The 13,798-nt window shown below is 42.6% G+C and overlaps 2 protein-coding genes across 4 annotated transcripts in view; one reads left to right on the top strand and one right to left on the bottom strand.

Moving 5' to 3' along the window:
- Positions 1 to 2,386: 2,386 nt before the first annotated feature.
- SDF2 (stromal cell derived factor 2) lies at positions 2,387 to 11,759 on the bottom strand. Of its 3 annotated transcripts, XM_045525373.1 has the most exons (4): positions 7,035 to 7,567; positions 6,744 to 6,940; positions 3,034 to 3,064; positions 2,387 to 2,925 (listed from the first exon to the last, which is right to left on the bottom strand). In XM_045525373.1, the coding sequence occupies exons 1-4, from the start codon at positions 7,195 to 7,197 to the stop codon at positions 2,777 to 2,779; spliced, it is 540 nt and encodes a 179-aa protein (XP_045381329.1). In that variant the 5' UTR covers positions 7,198 to 7,567; the 3' UTR covers positions 2,387 to 2,776. The 3 variants fall into 3 exon arrangements, with proteins under 3 accessions (XP_045381329.1, XP_045381328.1, XP_045381327.1); XM_045525372.1 differs by lacking the exon at positions 7,035 to 7,567 and adding an exon at positions 11,306 to 11,759 and having other exon boundaries at positions 2,387 to 3,064; XM_045525371.1 differs by having other exon boundaries at positions 2,387 to 3,064.
- The window catches only part of SUPT6H (SPT6 homolog, histone chaperone and transcription elongation factor), a 32,698-nt gene continuing 30,424 nt past the window's right edge, over positions 11,525 to 13,798 (top strand). The window contains 1 exon segment of the mRNA XM_045525370.1: positions 11,525 to 11,918. The gene's annotated coding sequence lies outside the window, so the exon portion shown is untranslated.

Here is a 13,798-nt window from a genome sequence, read left to right as displayed (position 1 = left end):
AGGTGTAGTTACAAATTATTATGTATTGACCTACGTTTTGGGCAGTTTAAAGTATCTACCATGTGAAATTGGCGGGGAGGGGAGGTGGGGGTGGAGGGGAAAATACTGCAGATGTACTAAACATTGTTCTTGCCCTTCAGCAACAAATGGTTTATCTGGGAAGCAAACATAATTATTATTGATACCTAAAATAGAGAATTCTGGGTCAACTCAGGTCAGGGTCAATTTTGCCTGCTTTCTTCTCTGTAAAATAAGGGAATTGGGCAGCAGTCCCTTAGAGTTACTGTGATGCTATGGATTAATATGTGGATGATGATCTAATACAGTATAAGCTAAAGAAATCAGGTGTGGTAGCCCATGTCTGTAGTCCCAGCTACTTGGGGCTGGAGACTGAGGCAGGAGGATCACGAGCCTAGGAGTTTGAAGTTGCAGTGGGTTATGATGATGATGCCACTGCCCCATAGCCTGGGCAACAGAGCCAGACCCACTGTCAAAAGGAAGGAAGGAAGGACGGACAAAGGGAGGGACGGAAGGAAGGAAGGAATCCTAAAGATTTCAAAATAAATACTATAGAGTACTTTGTGTCCTTTTGCTTTCACTTCCTAATCTCCATAAATGTCCTTCAAGATTTTACTCAGAGCCTCACTTTTTGGCTCCCTGAGATAAAGCACCATTTAAACTTTCACCTGTGTGTTGCCCAAAGTTGCTTTTACTCTTCCCACTGGTTTCCTTCCCTATCTAGTCCTCCTATCAGTTATTTCACATTTCCCCAAGGGGTCCACCACTGTTTCAAGGCCATACTTACCACTCAAGCACTATTTCTGTGTCATCTTCCTTGTAATCTGCAGCCTTCCACCAGGGTATGTCCTCTGAAAGCTCAGGGAAAGTCCAACAATTCACTGAAAACCGTCCAAGTCAAAGAGGGGTGCCTTGCAACACTTCTCCACTCTAGCTCATCGTACCCAACCTGTTCCCTTTATTCAGCTAAGATTCCTATCATTTCCTTCTTTCTCCCTAGACTGTTACCAGCCCTACTCTCAACCATCTCATAGCCTAAAAATTTGATTTTTATCATTTGTCTACTTCTTTCTGGAGAGATTTCAAGGAATCAATGTAACTGAAGTGAAATAAGGGGGCTGGGTGGTAGAGGAAGCAACAGAGGCTCAGTTTACTGAGACCACAAGTCCTTGTAAGAGAGACCATATCTTTTAAAGTAATGGCCATGTTTGGCACAGAACTGGCATCTGTAAATGTTCAACATTAATTACTTCCCTCTCCTTTAAAAATAAAAGTTCAACATGAACAACTTAAAGCAAGTAGAAAAAAGACAAAACCGAGAAGTTTCTAAAAATAAAAAAGGCTGCTAGTCACTTGCTAGTCACTGAAATTCCAGCAGATGGCAGCCACCACTGTTTACCCTACCATGATTGAAGGATATAGGAACAAACTTTCTGGAATTAACTGGCACAATAAAGGAGGAAATGAGGTAAGCAGAGGACAAAAGTTTTCTATTCACCTTTTGAGAGAAAGATGTATCTGTTTATCAAAAAAAGACTTGTTTTCCGAGAGCTAAACACAATTATAGTGCAGTAAAAAGAACATGAGTTGGACACAGTTGGATTCCTATCCCAAAATTATTTACTAGTTTTCAGAATTCAGGCAGTTACCCAACTTTTTTGTTTTGCATTGGTAAAACTTTAATATCTACCCTATATTTCTGTGAAGATTAAATGATGTATAATATGGTGCCTAGTATTTAGCAGTGAATACACGTTGGTCTCTCTTTCTACCCCTACCCTTTTTCTCATCTGCAGTAACAGATCCAAACCAAAATATTTCATTGGCTATTTATTATGCTGTATTCTTTGAGAGTCTTAGACATAATTAGTCAAAAATCTAATAAAGATGAGGTGGATGGGGAGAAGTGAAAGTAGAGAGAGAAAAAGTTTGGATGCAAATAAAGCCCTTAAAAAATATCTGGCACAGTAGCTCACGCCTGTAATCCTGGCACTTTGAGAGGCCCAGGTGGGAATATCACTTGAGACCAGGAGTTCAAGACCAGCCTGAGCAACAGAGCAATACCCTGTCTCTACAAAAAATTTAAAAATTAGCCAGGGATAGTGGTGTGCACCGGTAGTCCCAGCTACTCAGGAGGCTGAGGAAGGAGGATCACTTGAGCCCAAGAGTTTGAGGTTGCAGTAAGCTATAATGATGCCACTGCACTCTAACCCAGGCAACAGAGTGAGTCCCTGTCTCAAAAAAAAAAAAAAAAAAAAAAAGTTGGGGGGGCCATGTTGAAGGTTCCCAGCATCTCAAAAGTTATCTTAGGACTTGAGGATTAAGCAAATCATGAAATAGCACATCTGATAAATAACAACACAGTGACTGACAGTAAAATTCTTTTTTAAAAAATCATACCAGAAAAAGAATAGGGGGAAAGTCACACACATTAACAATCCACAATGCCAAGTTCTTGAGGAGTAAGTTTCCCAGCTAAGAGGGATGGCCCCCACAGTATGTTTCATCAGTGTAAATAAAAAGCATCTGTTCCTTCACCAGCATGTCCTCAGAAAGAACTGACCCAAGTCTGGGAGAGTAACCAATTAAAGTGTGAGGGGCTGAAGCTTCCAAACACAACCACTGTTTTCTGTCATGCATCTACATCTCAGTGGTGACATGGCCACTGCCCAGGGAACTTGCAGCAGGGTTCCCAGGGTGAAGCAGCAGATGATGTCTATAAACACTGTGTGGTGACAATGGCTCAGAGTCTCTAAATTCATAGCTCTGCATGGTGGGCTTCTGCCTTCAGCAACTCACTGGGCTTCATGAAGATGCCTTCCATGGCTTTCCAGTAGTTGTTCTGGCTTGGCTGGGCCATACCATGCACCTCTTTTTGTCCACTGATGGGTCGGCCATATTGTTCTCCTGTGACAGACAGCAGTACCTCAGTGGAAGAATGTTTGAACCGCACCTCACCATCTCTCACCCAGTAGGGCCCATTACAGAGCACTGTCCAGTCATCCAGATAATCACCTTCACCTTCCTCACCAAAAGCACTCACTTCCTGAAAAACACAGAAGGTGGTAACATTAGAATGGCTGACTCACAGGCTTGAAAATGGGAGGGAGACAATGGGAAGAAAAACAAGGCTACCCAGGAGTGAAAAATGAGAGGCTTTCCAGCGTTGTTTACACAAAATAAAATACACTGTGGAAAAAAACAGACATGAAGGGCATGTAAGAGAAAAAGAAATTAGCTGTCATAAGATTATGGTCCAAATAATTATTTTGCAATTAATACTATTAATATATTTGCCTTATATTTTCTATTAAAGTCTTAAAGTACTTTATATCTCTTGTTATTTGATTTTAAATATTCCTGCTTCATTCCCTTAACTAGATTTTAAGCAACCTGATGAGAAAGTTGGAAACAGGATAGGATCTGGAGTCAGGCAGACCTCGAATCTCAGCTTGATCCCTTTCTGTGTAACTCCTTTGAGCCTTCATTTTCTCCTCTAAAATGATGACAATATCACCTTACAGAGCAACTGTGAGAATTAAATGAGACAGTAAATAATAATTAAGTGAAATATAGCAGGTTCTCTATATTCCACTCCTCATCTAACTCCCATTCTCCTTAAGGCCAAATACTCAGTTTCTATGCAATGGCAATCAAAAAATTACTGATTATTTCGGAAATGTTTAAGTACACACCAATAACTACATAATTTTAGATGATAAAAGCAGTCATATGGAAATGGACTCTGTAAGACTAAAGACAAAAGCAACTGTACATAAGCATAGTAGTCTGCTTGATAGAATTGTTTCCCAAGGGGGTACCTGTTAAAAATTCTGATACTGCTATACTTGTATACTGGAACTGAACAATAAATGGATAGTAGATGGTGGGAGTCAGTTATCTCACTGTTGGAGTGGAATTTACAAATAAGCACAAGGAGGAGGCTAGAATGATCTATGTGGTAATGGAATAGAGTTGGAGACAACAATAAGAGCCCTAGCCAGGCATGGTTGCACACACCTGTAGTCCCAGCTACCCAGGAGGCTGAGGCAGGAGGGTTGCTTGAGCCCAGAAGCTCGAGGCTGCAGTGAGCTATGATCTTGCCTGTGAATAGCCACCGCAGTCCTGCCTAAGCAACACAGCAAGACCCCAGTCTCTTTAAGAAAAAAAAAAAAAAAAAAATCATGCCTATAATCCTAGCACTCTGGGAGGCCGAGACAGATGGATGGGTGGATCATTTGAGCTCAGGAGTTCGAAACCACCCTGAGCAAGAGCAAGACCCCATCTCTACTAAAAATAGAAAGAAATTAGCTAGACAACTTAAAAATGTATGGAAAAAATTAGCCAGGCATGCTAGCACATGCCCGTAGACCCAGCTACTCAGGAGGCTGAGGCAGAAGGATTGCTTGAGCCCAGGAGTTTGAGGTTGCTGTGAGCTAGGCTGATGCTACGGCACTCTAGCCCGGACAACAGAGCGAGACTCTGTCTCGAAAAAAAAATAAAAGAAGGAAAAAAAAACAACAACAACCCATGTTTAACTTAATATAGATATACATGGCATCTACATACACACATATAATTATTTATAGACATGTATATGTACATGGGTAAGTATACACACATATATTTCTTTATTCTGTTAGGTGAGAGGGCCTAAAAGAAACACTCCAGGAGCAAAAAGCGCACACAGAGCCTAGATCTTGGTTCTAATACCATTCTTCAATAAAAGGAAGCAGGACTCTTTAGAGAAAAAGACAATTCTAGTACTTGGGCAAGAAATGAAGATGAGCCTGGAGCTTCTTCTAGTAACACAAAGTAAGCAAGTGCTTTAAAACATGATGGGGGCCGGGCGCAGTGGCTCACGCCTGTAATCCTAGCCCTCAGGGAGGCCGAGGCGGGTGGATTGCTCAAGGTCAGGAGTTCGAGACCAGCCTGAGCAAGAGCGAGACCCCGTCTCTACTGAAAAATAGAAATAAATTATCTGGACAACTAAAAGTATATATAGAAAAAAAAAATTAGCCGGGCATGGTGGCGCATGCCTGTAGTCCCAGCTACTCGGGAGGCTGAGGCAGTAGGATCACTTAAGCCCAGGAGTTTGGGGTTGCTGTGAGCCAGGCTGATGCCACAGCACTCACTCTAGCCCGGGCAACAAAGTGAGACTCTGTCTCAAAAAAAAAAAAAAAAAAAAACATGAGGGGATTCTATCAAAGGGACACAAAAGCCAACTGAAAGAACTCCCAACAGGCAAAGTTGAAACAATTTGAGCAACAAAATAAAGACAGTGGTATTGGATTACAACTCAAAGTACAAAATAAATATCCCTGAGTTCATACTAATATAAGTAAATGACTGAATAAATAAATTGGGGAGACGAGATAAATCTCCTATACAAAAAAAAAAAAATCCCAAATAAATTATGGAGATATTCCACCCTAAAGCAGAGGAAGAATCACTCCCCATTCCTTAAGTGTGAAATGCACATAGGCACTTCCTTCCAAAATTATAGTTTGAAAAGGGAGAAAATGAAGAGTAAATTTATAGGAGAAACCCAACAAACACTACTTTAGCCAGGTAATCAAGGTACAATCATAAATCATGTAAATAGTATGACTCTTCAAATGATGTGATGAAAATGGCACTGTACCTCTGTGATCTTTCTCCCAAAACCCTTCGTAAACCCAATCTAATCATGAGAAAAATATCACTCAAATTCCAATAGAGGTGCATCCTATAATACACCTCACCAGCACTCCTCAAAACTGTCAAGGTCTTCAAAACCTAGTTAAGTCTGAAAAACTGTCACAGCCAAAAGGAGCCAAATGAGACACGGCAACTAAATGTAATGTGGTATCCTATAAAATGGAAAAATGACATTAGGTAAAAACTAAGGAAATCGGAATAAACTATTTTAATTGATAACATTGCTTCATTAACTATAGCAAATTTACCTACTAATGTAAGATGTTAATAGGGAAAACTGGATAGGCACAGTGGGCAGTGGCTCACACCTGTAATCCCAGCACTTTGGGAGGCCAAGGCAGGAGGATCACTTGAGGCTAGGAGTTCAAGACTAGCCTGAGCAACATAGCAAGACCCCCAGTCTCTACAAAAAAAAAAAAATATACGGAAAACTATAGAGTAGGGTGGGGGAAGGAATCATTAAGGGGTCAACATCCCCTGGAAGCTCAAAGCTTAAAAAAGTTGTATAGCTGGATGCAGTAGCACATGCCTGTAATCCCAGCTACTTGAGAGGCTGAGGTGGGAGGATCACTTGAGCCCAGGAGTTCAAGGCTGCAAAGAGCTAATCCAGCCACTACACTCCAGCCTGGGCAACAGGGTAAGACCCTGTCACTAGAAAAAAATTTTTTTAAAAGTGGTACAATACCTAATCCATTTTCCTAATGTGGCTAGTTAGCATCATTAAAAAATCATAACTTATTCCAAGTTTGGAAAAAATTGGGTTTATTATAGGATTTATCAGAACTTACAATATGCTAATATATACCTATTCTGTCTTTCTTCCCCATTTCTTGATTTGATCTAGATGTAAAGTCTCCACTTTGATCAGAAAGAAGTTTCTTCACACTTATAAGAGAGCCATTTCTCCAGGTCTGCACAAAAGAGAACATCTACACCTGGAAAAGAAAGGGTTAAGAACCAAGAAATCAAACAACCAATCAACTGAGTAATACAGAGCAGCAATAATCCACTGGATGCCACCTTACCTGGTTTCCAGAAAGAGGTGAAGTGAAGTGGTGACTATGGAGGTTTCGCCCAGTGTTGACATGTGTCAGACGGATGGGCTGGCCACACTTGATGGGGGTTCCCCTCTCACACACTGTGGCGGTCTTCCCCCGTATCCTCCAGTAACTGTTGCTGTCATCCACAGAGGTTACACCTGTCACTGACTGCTGACCACTACCTGCAGTTAAAGAAAGAAAAGAGGACTCGCTTTCCCTGCTGCCAATGAGTTGCATAGAGGCAGAGGCTCAGATGCATTCAAGATTCAGCTTTACCTATAACCCACCACCGTGGCCACGGAAGACACTGCTGCTGAGGTATAATGAATGTTAATGATGCTTTATAAGAGGTGCTGAAGAACGTCCAAGGAAGACATTGCTGCTGAGGTATAATGAATGTTAATGATGCTTTACAAGAGGTGCTGAAGAATGTCCTCATCCACGATGGCTATATGGGATGTGCGAAGCGGCCAAAGCCTCAGGCAAGGCCCAAGCCCATCTTTGTGTGCTTGCATCCAACTGTGATGAACCTGCGTCAAGATGGTGAAGGCCCTCTGTGCTCAACAGCAAATGGCCTCATTAACGTTGATGATCATAAGAAACTAGGAAAATGGGTAGGCCTCTGTAAAACTGACAGACAGGGAAAACTCCATGAAGTGGTTGGTTGCAGTCATGTCGTAGTTAAGGACTATGGCAAAAAATCTCAGGCCAAGGATGTCATTGAAGTGTACTTCAAAAATGCAAGAAATGAACAAATAAGGGTGGGCGAGGTGGCTCACGCCTGTAATCCTAGTACTCTGGGAGGCCGAGTGCGGGAGGATCGACTGAGGTCAGGAGTTTGAGACCAGCCTCAGCAAGAGTGAGACCCCATCTCTACTAAAAATAGAAAAAAATCAGCCAGGCATGGTGTTGTGTGCCTGTAGTCCCAGCTACTTGGGAGGCTGAGGCAGAAGGATTGCTTGAGCCCAGGAATTTGAGGTTGCTGTGAGCTAGGCTGACACCACGGCACTCTAGCCCAGGCAACAGAGTGAGACTCTGTCTCAAAAAAAAAAAAAAGAAATGAACAAATAAAAAATTTTTCTTATGTTTCTCAAAAAAGGAAAAAAAAAAAGAAAGGTGAATAAGCTCAACCTAACCGTTTTCTTTCCTATTGCCAACAATGTGCCCTGTGTCATAAAACAAGTATGAAGGAGTGAGGAGAAAATGCTATGCTTGGTAATATTTTTCTTGTACATTAAAATATTTATGAAAAGCATTAAATGTTCATATAGTATTAGTTATATGCTAAACTATACTTAGGAGTGTGCCATATCAGAAAATTCCAAGAATCTGTATCAAAGGACACTAGATACATAAATATATGGGTTTTTTTTTTGAAGCACAGGCAGTGTTTCCGTATATACACTAGCCTGAATAGCCCCTAATATATGTCAACTGTCTAATCATAATTTTAAGATGTGTGTATTATTCAATGCTCAATATGTCTACAATAAAAATTTGTGTATTTTACAATTAAAATGAGACCACTTTATGCCATCAACTTTAATTCAAGCAGCCATTATAGTTGTTCCTAAACTCTTATGAGTGATCTATCTATCAGTGTATTACAAAAGTATTCCTGGATCATCTAAATTTGCTTAATCTGCATTTTTGCAAATTATAAGGTACTGATACATATTAAATAAATATGTAGCTATAGGCTTAAAAAGAAAAAAGAAAAATACACAAACAGGTATCAAGCGCTGACCTAAGTCCTTTGCTTGAATATTCTTATTTGACACACCCATCTGCTCTCTGAGGTAGGCACTGTTATTATTATCCCCCTTTTACACTGGAGTGCTGGATAAGCTGAGTAGCATGGCCAAGGTCACACAGCTCTATGAAACAAGTCTGGGGTTGAACCTAGGCAGCCTAACTCTAGAACCAGCACTCAACCACTCCACCACCTGACGTCTCATTTAGGTCATGTTTATTCCTCCATCTTTATTTCCTGTCCAGTTTCCCCAACTCTCTCATACATTCCAGGGATAGTCTCTTCCCTAGGCCTCATTCACTACCCAGTTCTTTGAAGGCACCTCATACTTCCCAGATACTTTCCTCAAATACTCTCACCTGTTCCTCCCAGCTTTGCCTTCAGTTCCATGGCCTTGCCTGACCACAGCATTTTTATACTTTCCTTTTACCATGTAACACATTATGCCTTGTGCTAGCTATCTGGGCAAATGCAGAAAACTATCAGCTCCTCTCTGCTGGCTTCCTCCACACAGCTCATGACTTTATTATATCTTAAAAAAAGAAAAAACAAAGAAAAGAAAAAGAAGGCTAACCAACTCTCCCTTCATAGTTCTGATTACCGCGTTACAGCTCTCTCAGTCCTCAAAGCCATGCTTCACTAAAAGCATGGTCTACATTTCATCTCCTACTTTTTCACTTTCTTATTTTTTCACTAGTATTTACCACTTTTTCACTTTCTATTCAACCTTGCATTTTCTCCGGCCAATCATTAAATCTTGGGATTACCCAGAGTTCTATAACTGGCCCTTATCCGGTTCTTTTTTTTTTTTTTGAGACAGAGTCTCACTGTGTCACCCCGGGTAGAGTGCTCTGGTGTCATCCTAGCTCACAGCAACCTCGACCTCCTTGGGTTCAAGTGATCTTTCTGCCTCAGCCTTCTGAGTAGCTGGGATTACAAGCACATGCCACCACTCCTGGCTAATTTTTCTATTTTTAGTAGTGACGGGGTCTTGCTCTTGCTCAGGCTGGTCTTGAACTCCTGACCTCAAGCGATCCTCCTACCTCGGCCTCAGCCTCCCAGAGTGCTAGGATTGCAGGTGTGAGCCACTGCACCCTGCCCCTTATCTGTTTCTATCAGTAGTTCTTAAATGATTGTTGGGGGTCAGGACAAAAGCATCCATATTTTTAACAAGTTTCTCAAGTGATTAAAACTGACACCAGATTGAACCATCCTGGGCGATTTCATCCACTACCAACACATCCTCAGTCACGATCTGTACAATAATGTTATATGTAACTCTGAACTCACCTGCTGAATCAACTAGCCAATTAAAAAATACATTAAAAATTAAAAAAAATATTAACTCTGTATCTCAAGCTCAGCACAGATCCCTCTTCTGAACTCCAGACTGAACCTGGTTCCCAAATCTGGCTGCACAACAGAACCACCCAAAGAGCTTTTTAAACCTACATATTCCTACTGCCAGGTCTCTCTCCACCTACATTCCTTTTTTTTATTTTCTATTTTTAATTATTATGGGTACACCTCCATTCTAATTCAGTAGATCCAAAGTAGGAAATGAGATCAACTTAGAAAGTAATAAGCCTGACACACAGTAGGTGTTGACTGAATGGCTGACATGATTATTAAGACATACCAATGATAACTCAGCTCCTTTCCTAGTCTAACTGCTCAGACAGGTTTTGGAAATCAACAACCACACACTAGCCCACCTGAGAGAACTGATTCCTCCCTCAGTAAATAACATCATCAGTCACCTAAGATAAAAATCAGTTACCTTAGATGCCTCTCACATCTCATTAGCTGAACTTTTCTTTTTGTCTGTTTTTATTGCCTTGCAACTTGCTTGATTGATTCACTATGGCATCTTCTGTACTGAGAACAATACTAGGCACAAAATAAACCTATGCTGAATGAATGAACCCAGAAATAATTGTTACTAAGCATTTAATCTTCATATGCTAAAAAGCATTTTCCTCTGCGATTCCTGTCACTTCTTTTACAAGGAGGTTAAGGTTTGAGTAAAAAGGGGCCAAAGACAGGAGTTGAAGAGCAAGTGTACAATGCAAAACAGCTAGAAGACAGACGGTTGTAGTCAAAGAGTAAGCTCTTGGAGTTTAAAACTTCAGGGATACAGCACTTACTGTAATTTTCTACGTCTGTCTCTCCCGCACTTAGTAGTGCCATCCCAGAGCAGCTGAAAGGAGGCTTTGAACCTGGACAGATTTGGATAGAACCTTGTCTCTGTCATTCACTAGCTGCAAAGCCTTGAGTAAGCGATTTAATTACTCTGAGTCTGTTTCCTCATCTGCGAAATGATGACAACAGTACCTACCTCACAGAAATGTTAAAATTCGGGAAAAAGTACATTTGGAACGTGCCTGGCCACTAACTCACCAAATATTAGCTGGTATTATTATTTTTTTTATTTCAGCATATTATGGGAGTACAAATGTTTAGGTTACGTATATTGCCCTTGGCACCCCCCTCCAGTCAGAGCTTCAAGCGTGTCCATCCCCCAGACGGTGTGCATCACACTCATTATGTATGTATATACCCATCCCCTCCTCCCCCCTCTCATCTGCCCGACGCCCGATGAATGTTATTCCTACATGTGCACTTAGGTGTTGATCAGTGAAACCAATTCCGACTCTCCGCCTCTAGACCTCAGGAACCTCCCCAGAGCACCCCTAACCTTCCCAGACCACACCCTCAGATTTTCCGTAGGCTCCGCCCCCTCCGGAGCCTACCAGGCCTCCTCAGCCCACCCGAACCCCGTCCCGCGCAATACCTGACCCATAGCGCACGTCGTGTGAGTGCAGTCGGACGTTGTGGCGCGTATTGAGAAGCTTCACCACAGAGCCGCAAGTAACGACAGCCAGATTGGACGCTCCCACAGCGCCCCACAAACCCCCGAACAGCAGCAGCGGGACAACAGCCATTCTAGCCGGATCGCGGAGCCCCCAAGCCCCGATGCCAACTTGGCCCCTCCCCGGAACCGGAAGTTGGAGGCGGAGCCACAGAGAGGAGCAAATGAAGAAGACCTAATCTGATCTTTATGGTTCCTTTGGCTAGAGCGGCCTGAGGAACACGGCGGCCCTGGTTACTTACGGCCCCCTAGTTGTGTTTAGTGGGGGTCTGTAGCAGCTGTCTTCCATGACCGTTTCTGCCAGCTTCCGCACCCCTGGACGAAGGCCCCAAGGTAGTACAGAACAAGAAATGGCCCGCCCACTCCCAGTGACAGGGAGCCGGATCTGACGTAGCACGTTGACGCAGCAGCGGCGGCGGTGGCGGCGGAGGGGCCGTGCGGTGGGTCCGTACTATCCTTTCCCAGTCTCGGTTCGACGACTCCATTTTCCTCGGTGGGGGCTTAACGCACCGGAGAAGCGACGGGCTTCAGGCAGGTAAAGTTCGCACTGGAGAGCGTGTTCCTCGCATGGGTCAGGTAGGGAACCGGGCTCCTAGGGCCTGGCCCTGTAAGGGAAGAGGCACTGGGGAGCCGTATGCGGGAAGAAGGGGGGCCCTGGCCTTCCCTGCTCTATGCGGGGGAGAGGAGGGAGGAAAGCGGGATAGTTGCTCACAGTCTCAAGGCTTTTCCCAAGCCGGTAGCATCCGGGACCCGCGAATTGAGTGGCCTGTTGAATCAACAGGCTTCCCTGGGATCCCCTCCTTTCCGCAACTGGGCCACGCGAAAGGATTGGGGATGGAAGGGACCTGGGGCTTCTGAGCCGGATCAGGTGATCGAATTGTTTGTTCTGGGGATGTGAATCCTACGGAGCTTTCAGCATCTCGGCCTACAGGCTAGAGGGCGATGCCAAATTCCAGCTCTTTCCATACTGTTGAATAATACAATTAGAACTTTCTGTCGATGGCTGCATCCTTCATCCCTTTCTAAAGATCGAAGGTTTTGAAGTACCTGAAGCCGTCCATTCTCCGTAGATTCATTTCCTCAAACATTTGCGAAATGCCTACCACGAAAATCAGAATGAGTTGGTTGTTAAGTCAAAACTTTATCTTCGAGTTTCTGCCTTTCTCTCTAGGCACCCCCTTGAACCAGCTGGAACAGTTCATTTCCCTGGGTTTTTGCAAGAACTAATACTTATTTTCCTTTAAGAGGAGGCCTAAACTCTCCAAAAATACTTCCATAGAAATTCACTGTAATATTTGTACTAAGCTCCACCACTATTAATGAACATAGAGAGTGTAAACAATATTGAGTTTGATTAACTTATTCTGAAAAAAGCTTGGTTCCACTGTTTATCTGAAAGTTACCAGTTTGTAAGTCTTCAGTATTTTGATTAGAAAAGCATGATTGCTCTCCCATCAGCTGTGAATTTAGGGCCCTTTTCCATGACTGTACCCCTTCCACCAGTACAAGTCCACTTTTATTCAGTTGGCTTGTATGGCTACTAGATTAGATTAGTATAGTCTTGTTACTCTCTAAGAGGTTTTAACCTCATCAGGAGATTAAGTACATCAGGAAGTGGTGCAGTCTGGAGAGGCTTAGTCACATTTTAAAGTTCTCCTTCGTAAGGCCTCCTTCACAAGAAAGAAAGCCTACCTAGTGTGGTGGAAACGTGATCTTTGGAGGCAAATAAATTTGCCCTTCATTCTGTGTTCTTGGTCTCAATAAATGGCACCACCATCAATCCTTCCCTTGACTTCCTCCCCATCATCTCCCAATACAACCAATCTCCAGAAAACTCTGTTCCCATCAGCATACAAATTATGTTCTGGTATCCCTCATATTCCTCTCCAATTACCATACTAATTTTTAAGAATTTCCCATCATAGCCAAATTTCTTCCTATGCCAATTCAATGTTCTTACCTCTTATTTCACTCTTTGGCCTGTACCAATCTGGCTTCTCTTCTGACCACTCCATTGAAATTGCGTTTGTCAAGGTTGCCAGTGACTTCTATGTAGCTAAATACAGTAGATACTTTGTTTCCATCTTCCTCAGGCTCTGCAATATTCAACACAGTTGCTCCTTTCTTGAAACTGTATTGTGTTGGCTTCACCCGTGGATTTTCTCCATTTCTCTGGCTGTTCCTTCTCAGTCTCTTTTTAGCCACTTTGCTCTCTACTTAATGTCTAAATGTTGGATTTCTCTCAGGTTTTAGTCCTGAGTCTTGTACGTGCTTCCTTCAGGTGACCCAGTCCTGCTGCTTTAATTACCATCTGAAAGCTGGCAACTCTCAAGATTAAATCTCTAACCCAGCCGTCTCCTCTGTTTTCCAGAATCATGAGTCAAAATGCCTGTTTAATTATCTCCATTTCGATAT

This window comes from Lemur catta, chromosome 15 (assembly GCF_020740605.2).
Source record: "Lemur catta isolate mLemCat1 chromosome 15, mLemCat1.pri, whole genome shotgun sequence".
In the NCBI taxonomy this organism is placed as follows: domain Eukaryota; kingdom Metazoa; phylum Chordata; class Mammalia; order Primates; family Lemuridae; genus Lemur; species Lemur catta.
The sequence above is the reverse complement of the archived record's forward strand: the minus strand, read 5'-3'. Positions and strand labels throughout refer to the sequence as shown.

Coding starts and splice junctions, on each gene's coding strand:
- SDF2 (XM_045525371.1), bottom strand. CDS start 7,197: ATGAGGACATTCTTCAGCACCTCTTGTAAAGCATCATTAACATTCATT. Junction 6,941..7,034: donor GCCACGGTGGTGGGTTATAG/GTAAAGCTGAAT, acceptor CTTTAACTGCAG/GTAGTGGTCAGCAGTCAGTG. Junction 3,065..6,743: donor CACCTCTTTCTGGAAACCAG/GTAAGGTGGCAT, acceptor TGTGTTTTTCAG/GAAGTGAGTGCTTTTGGTGA.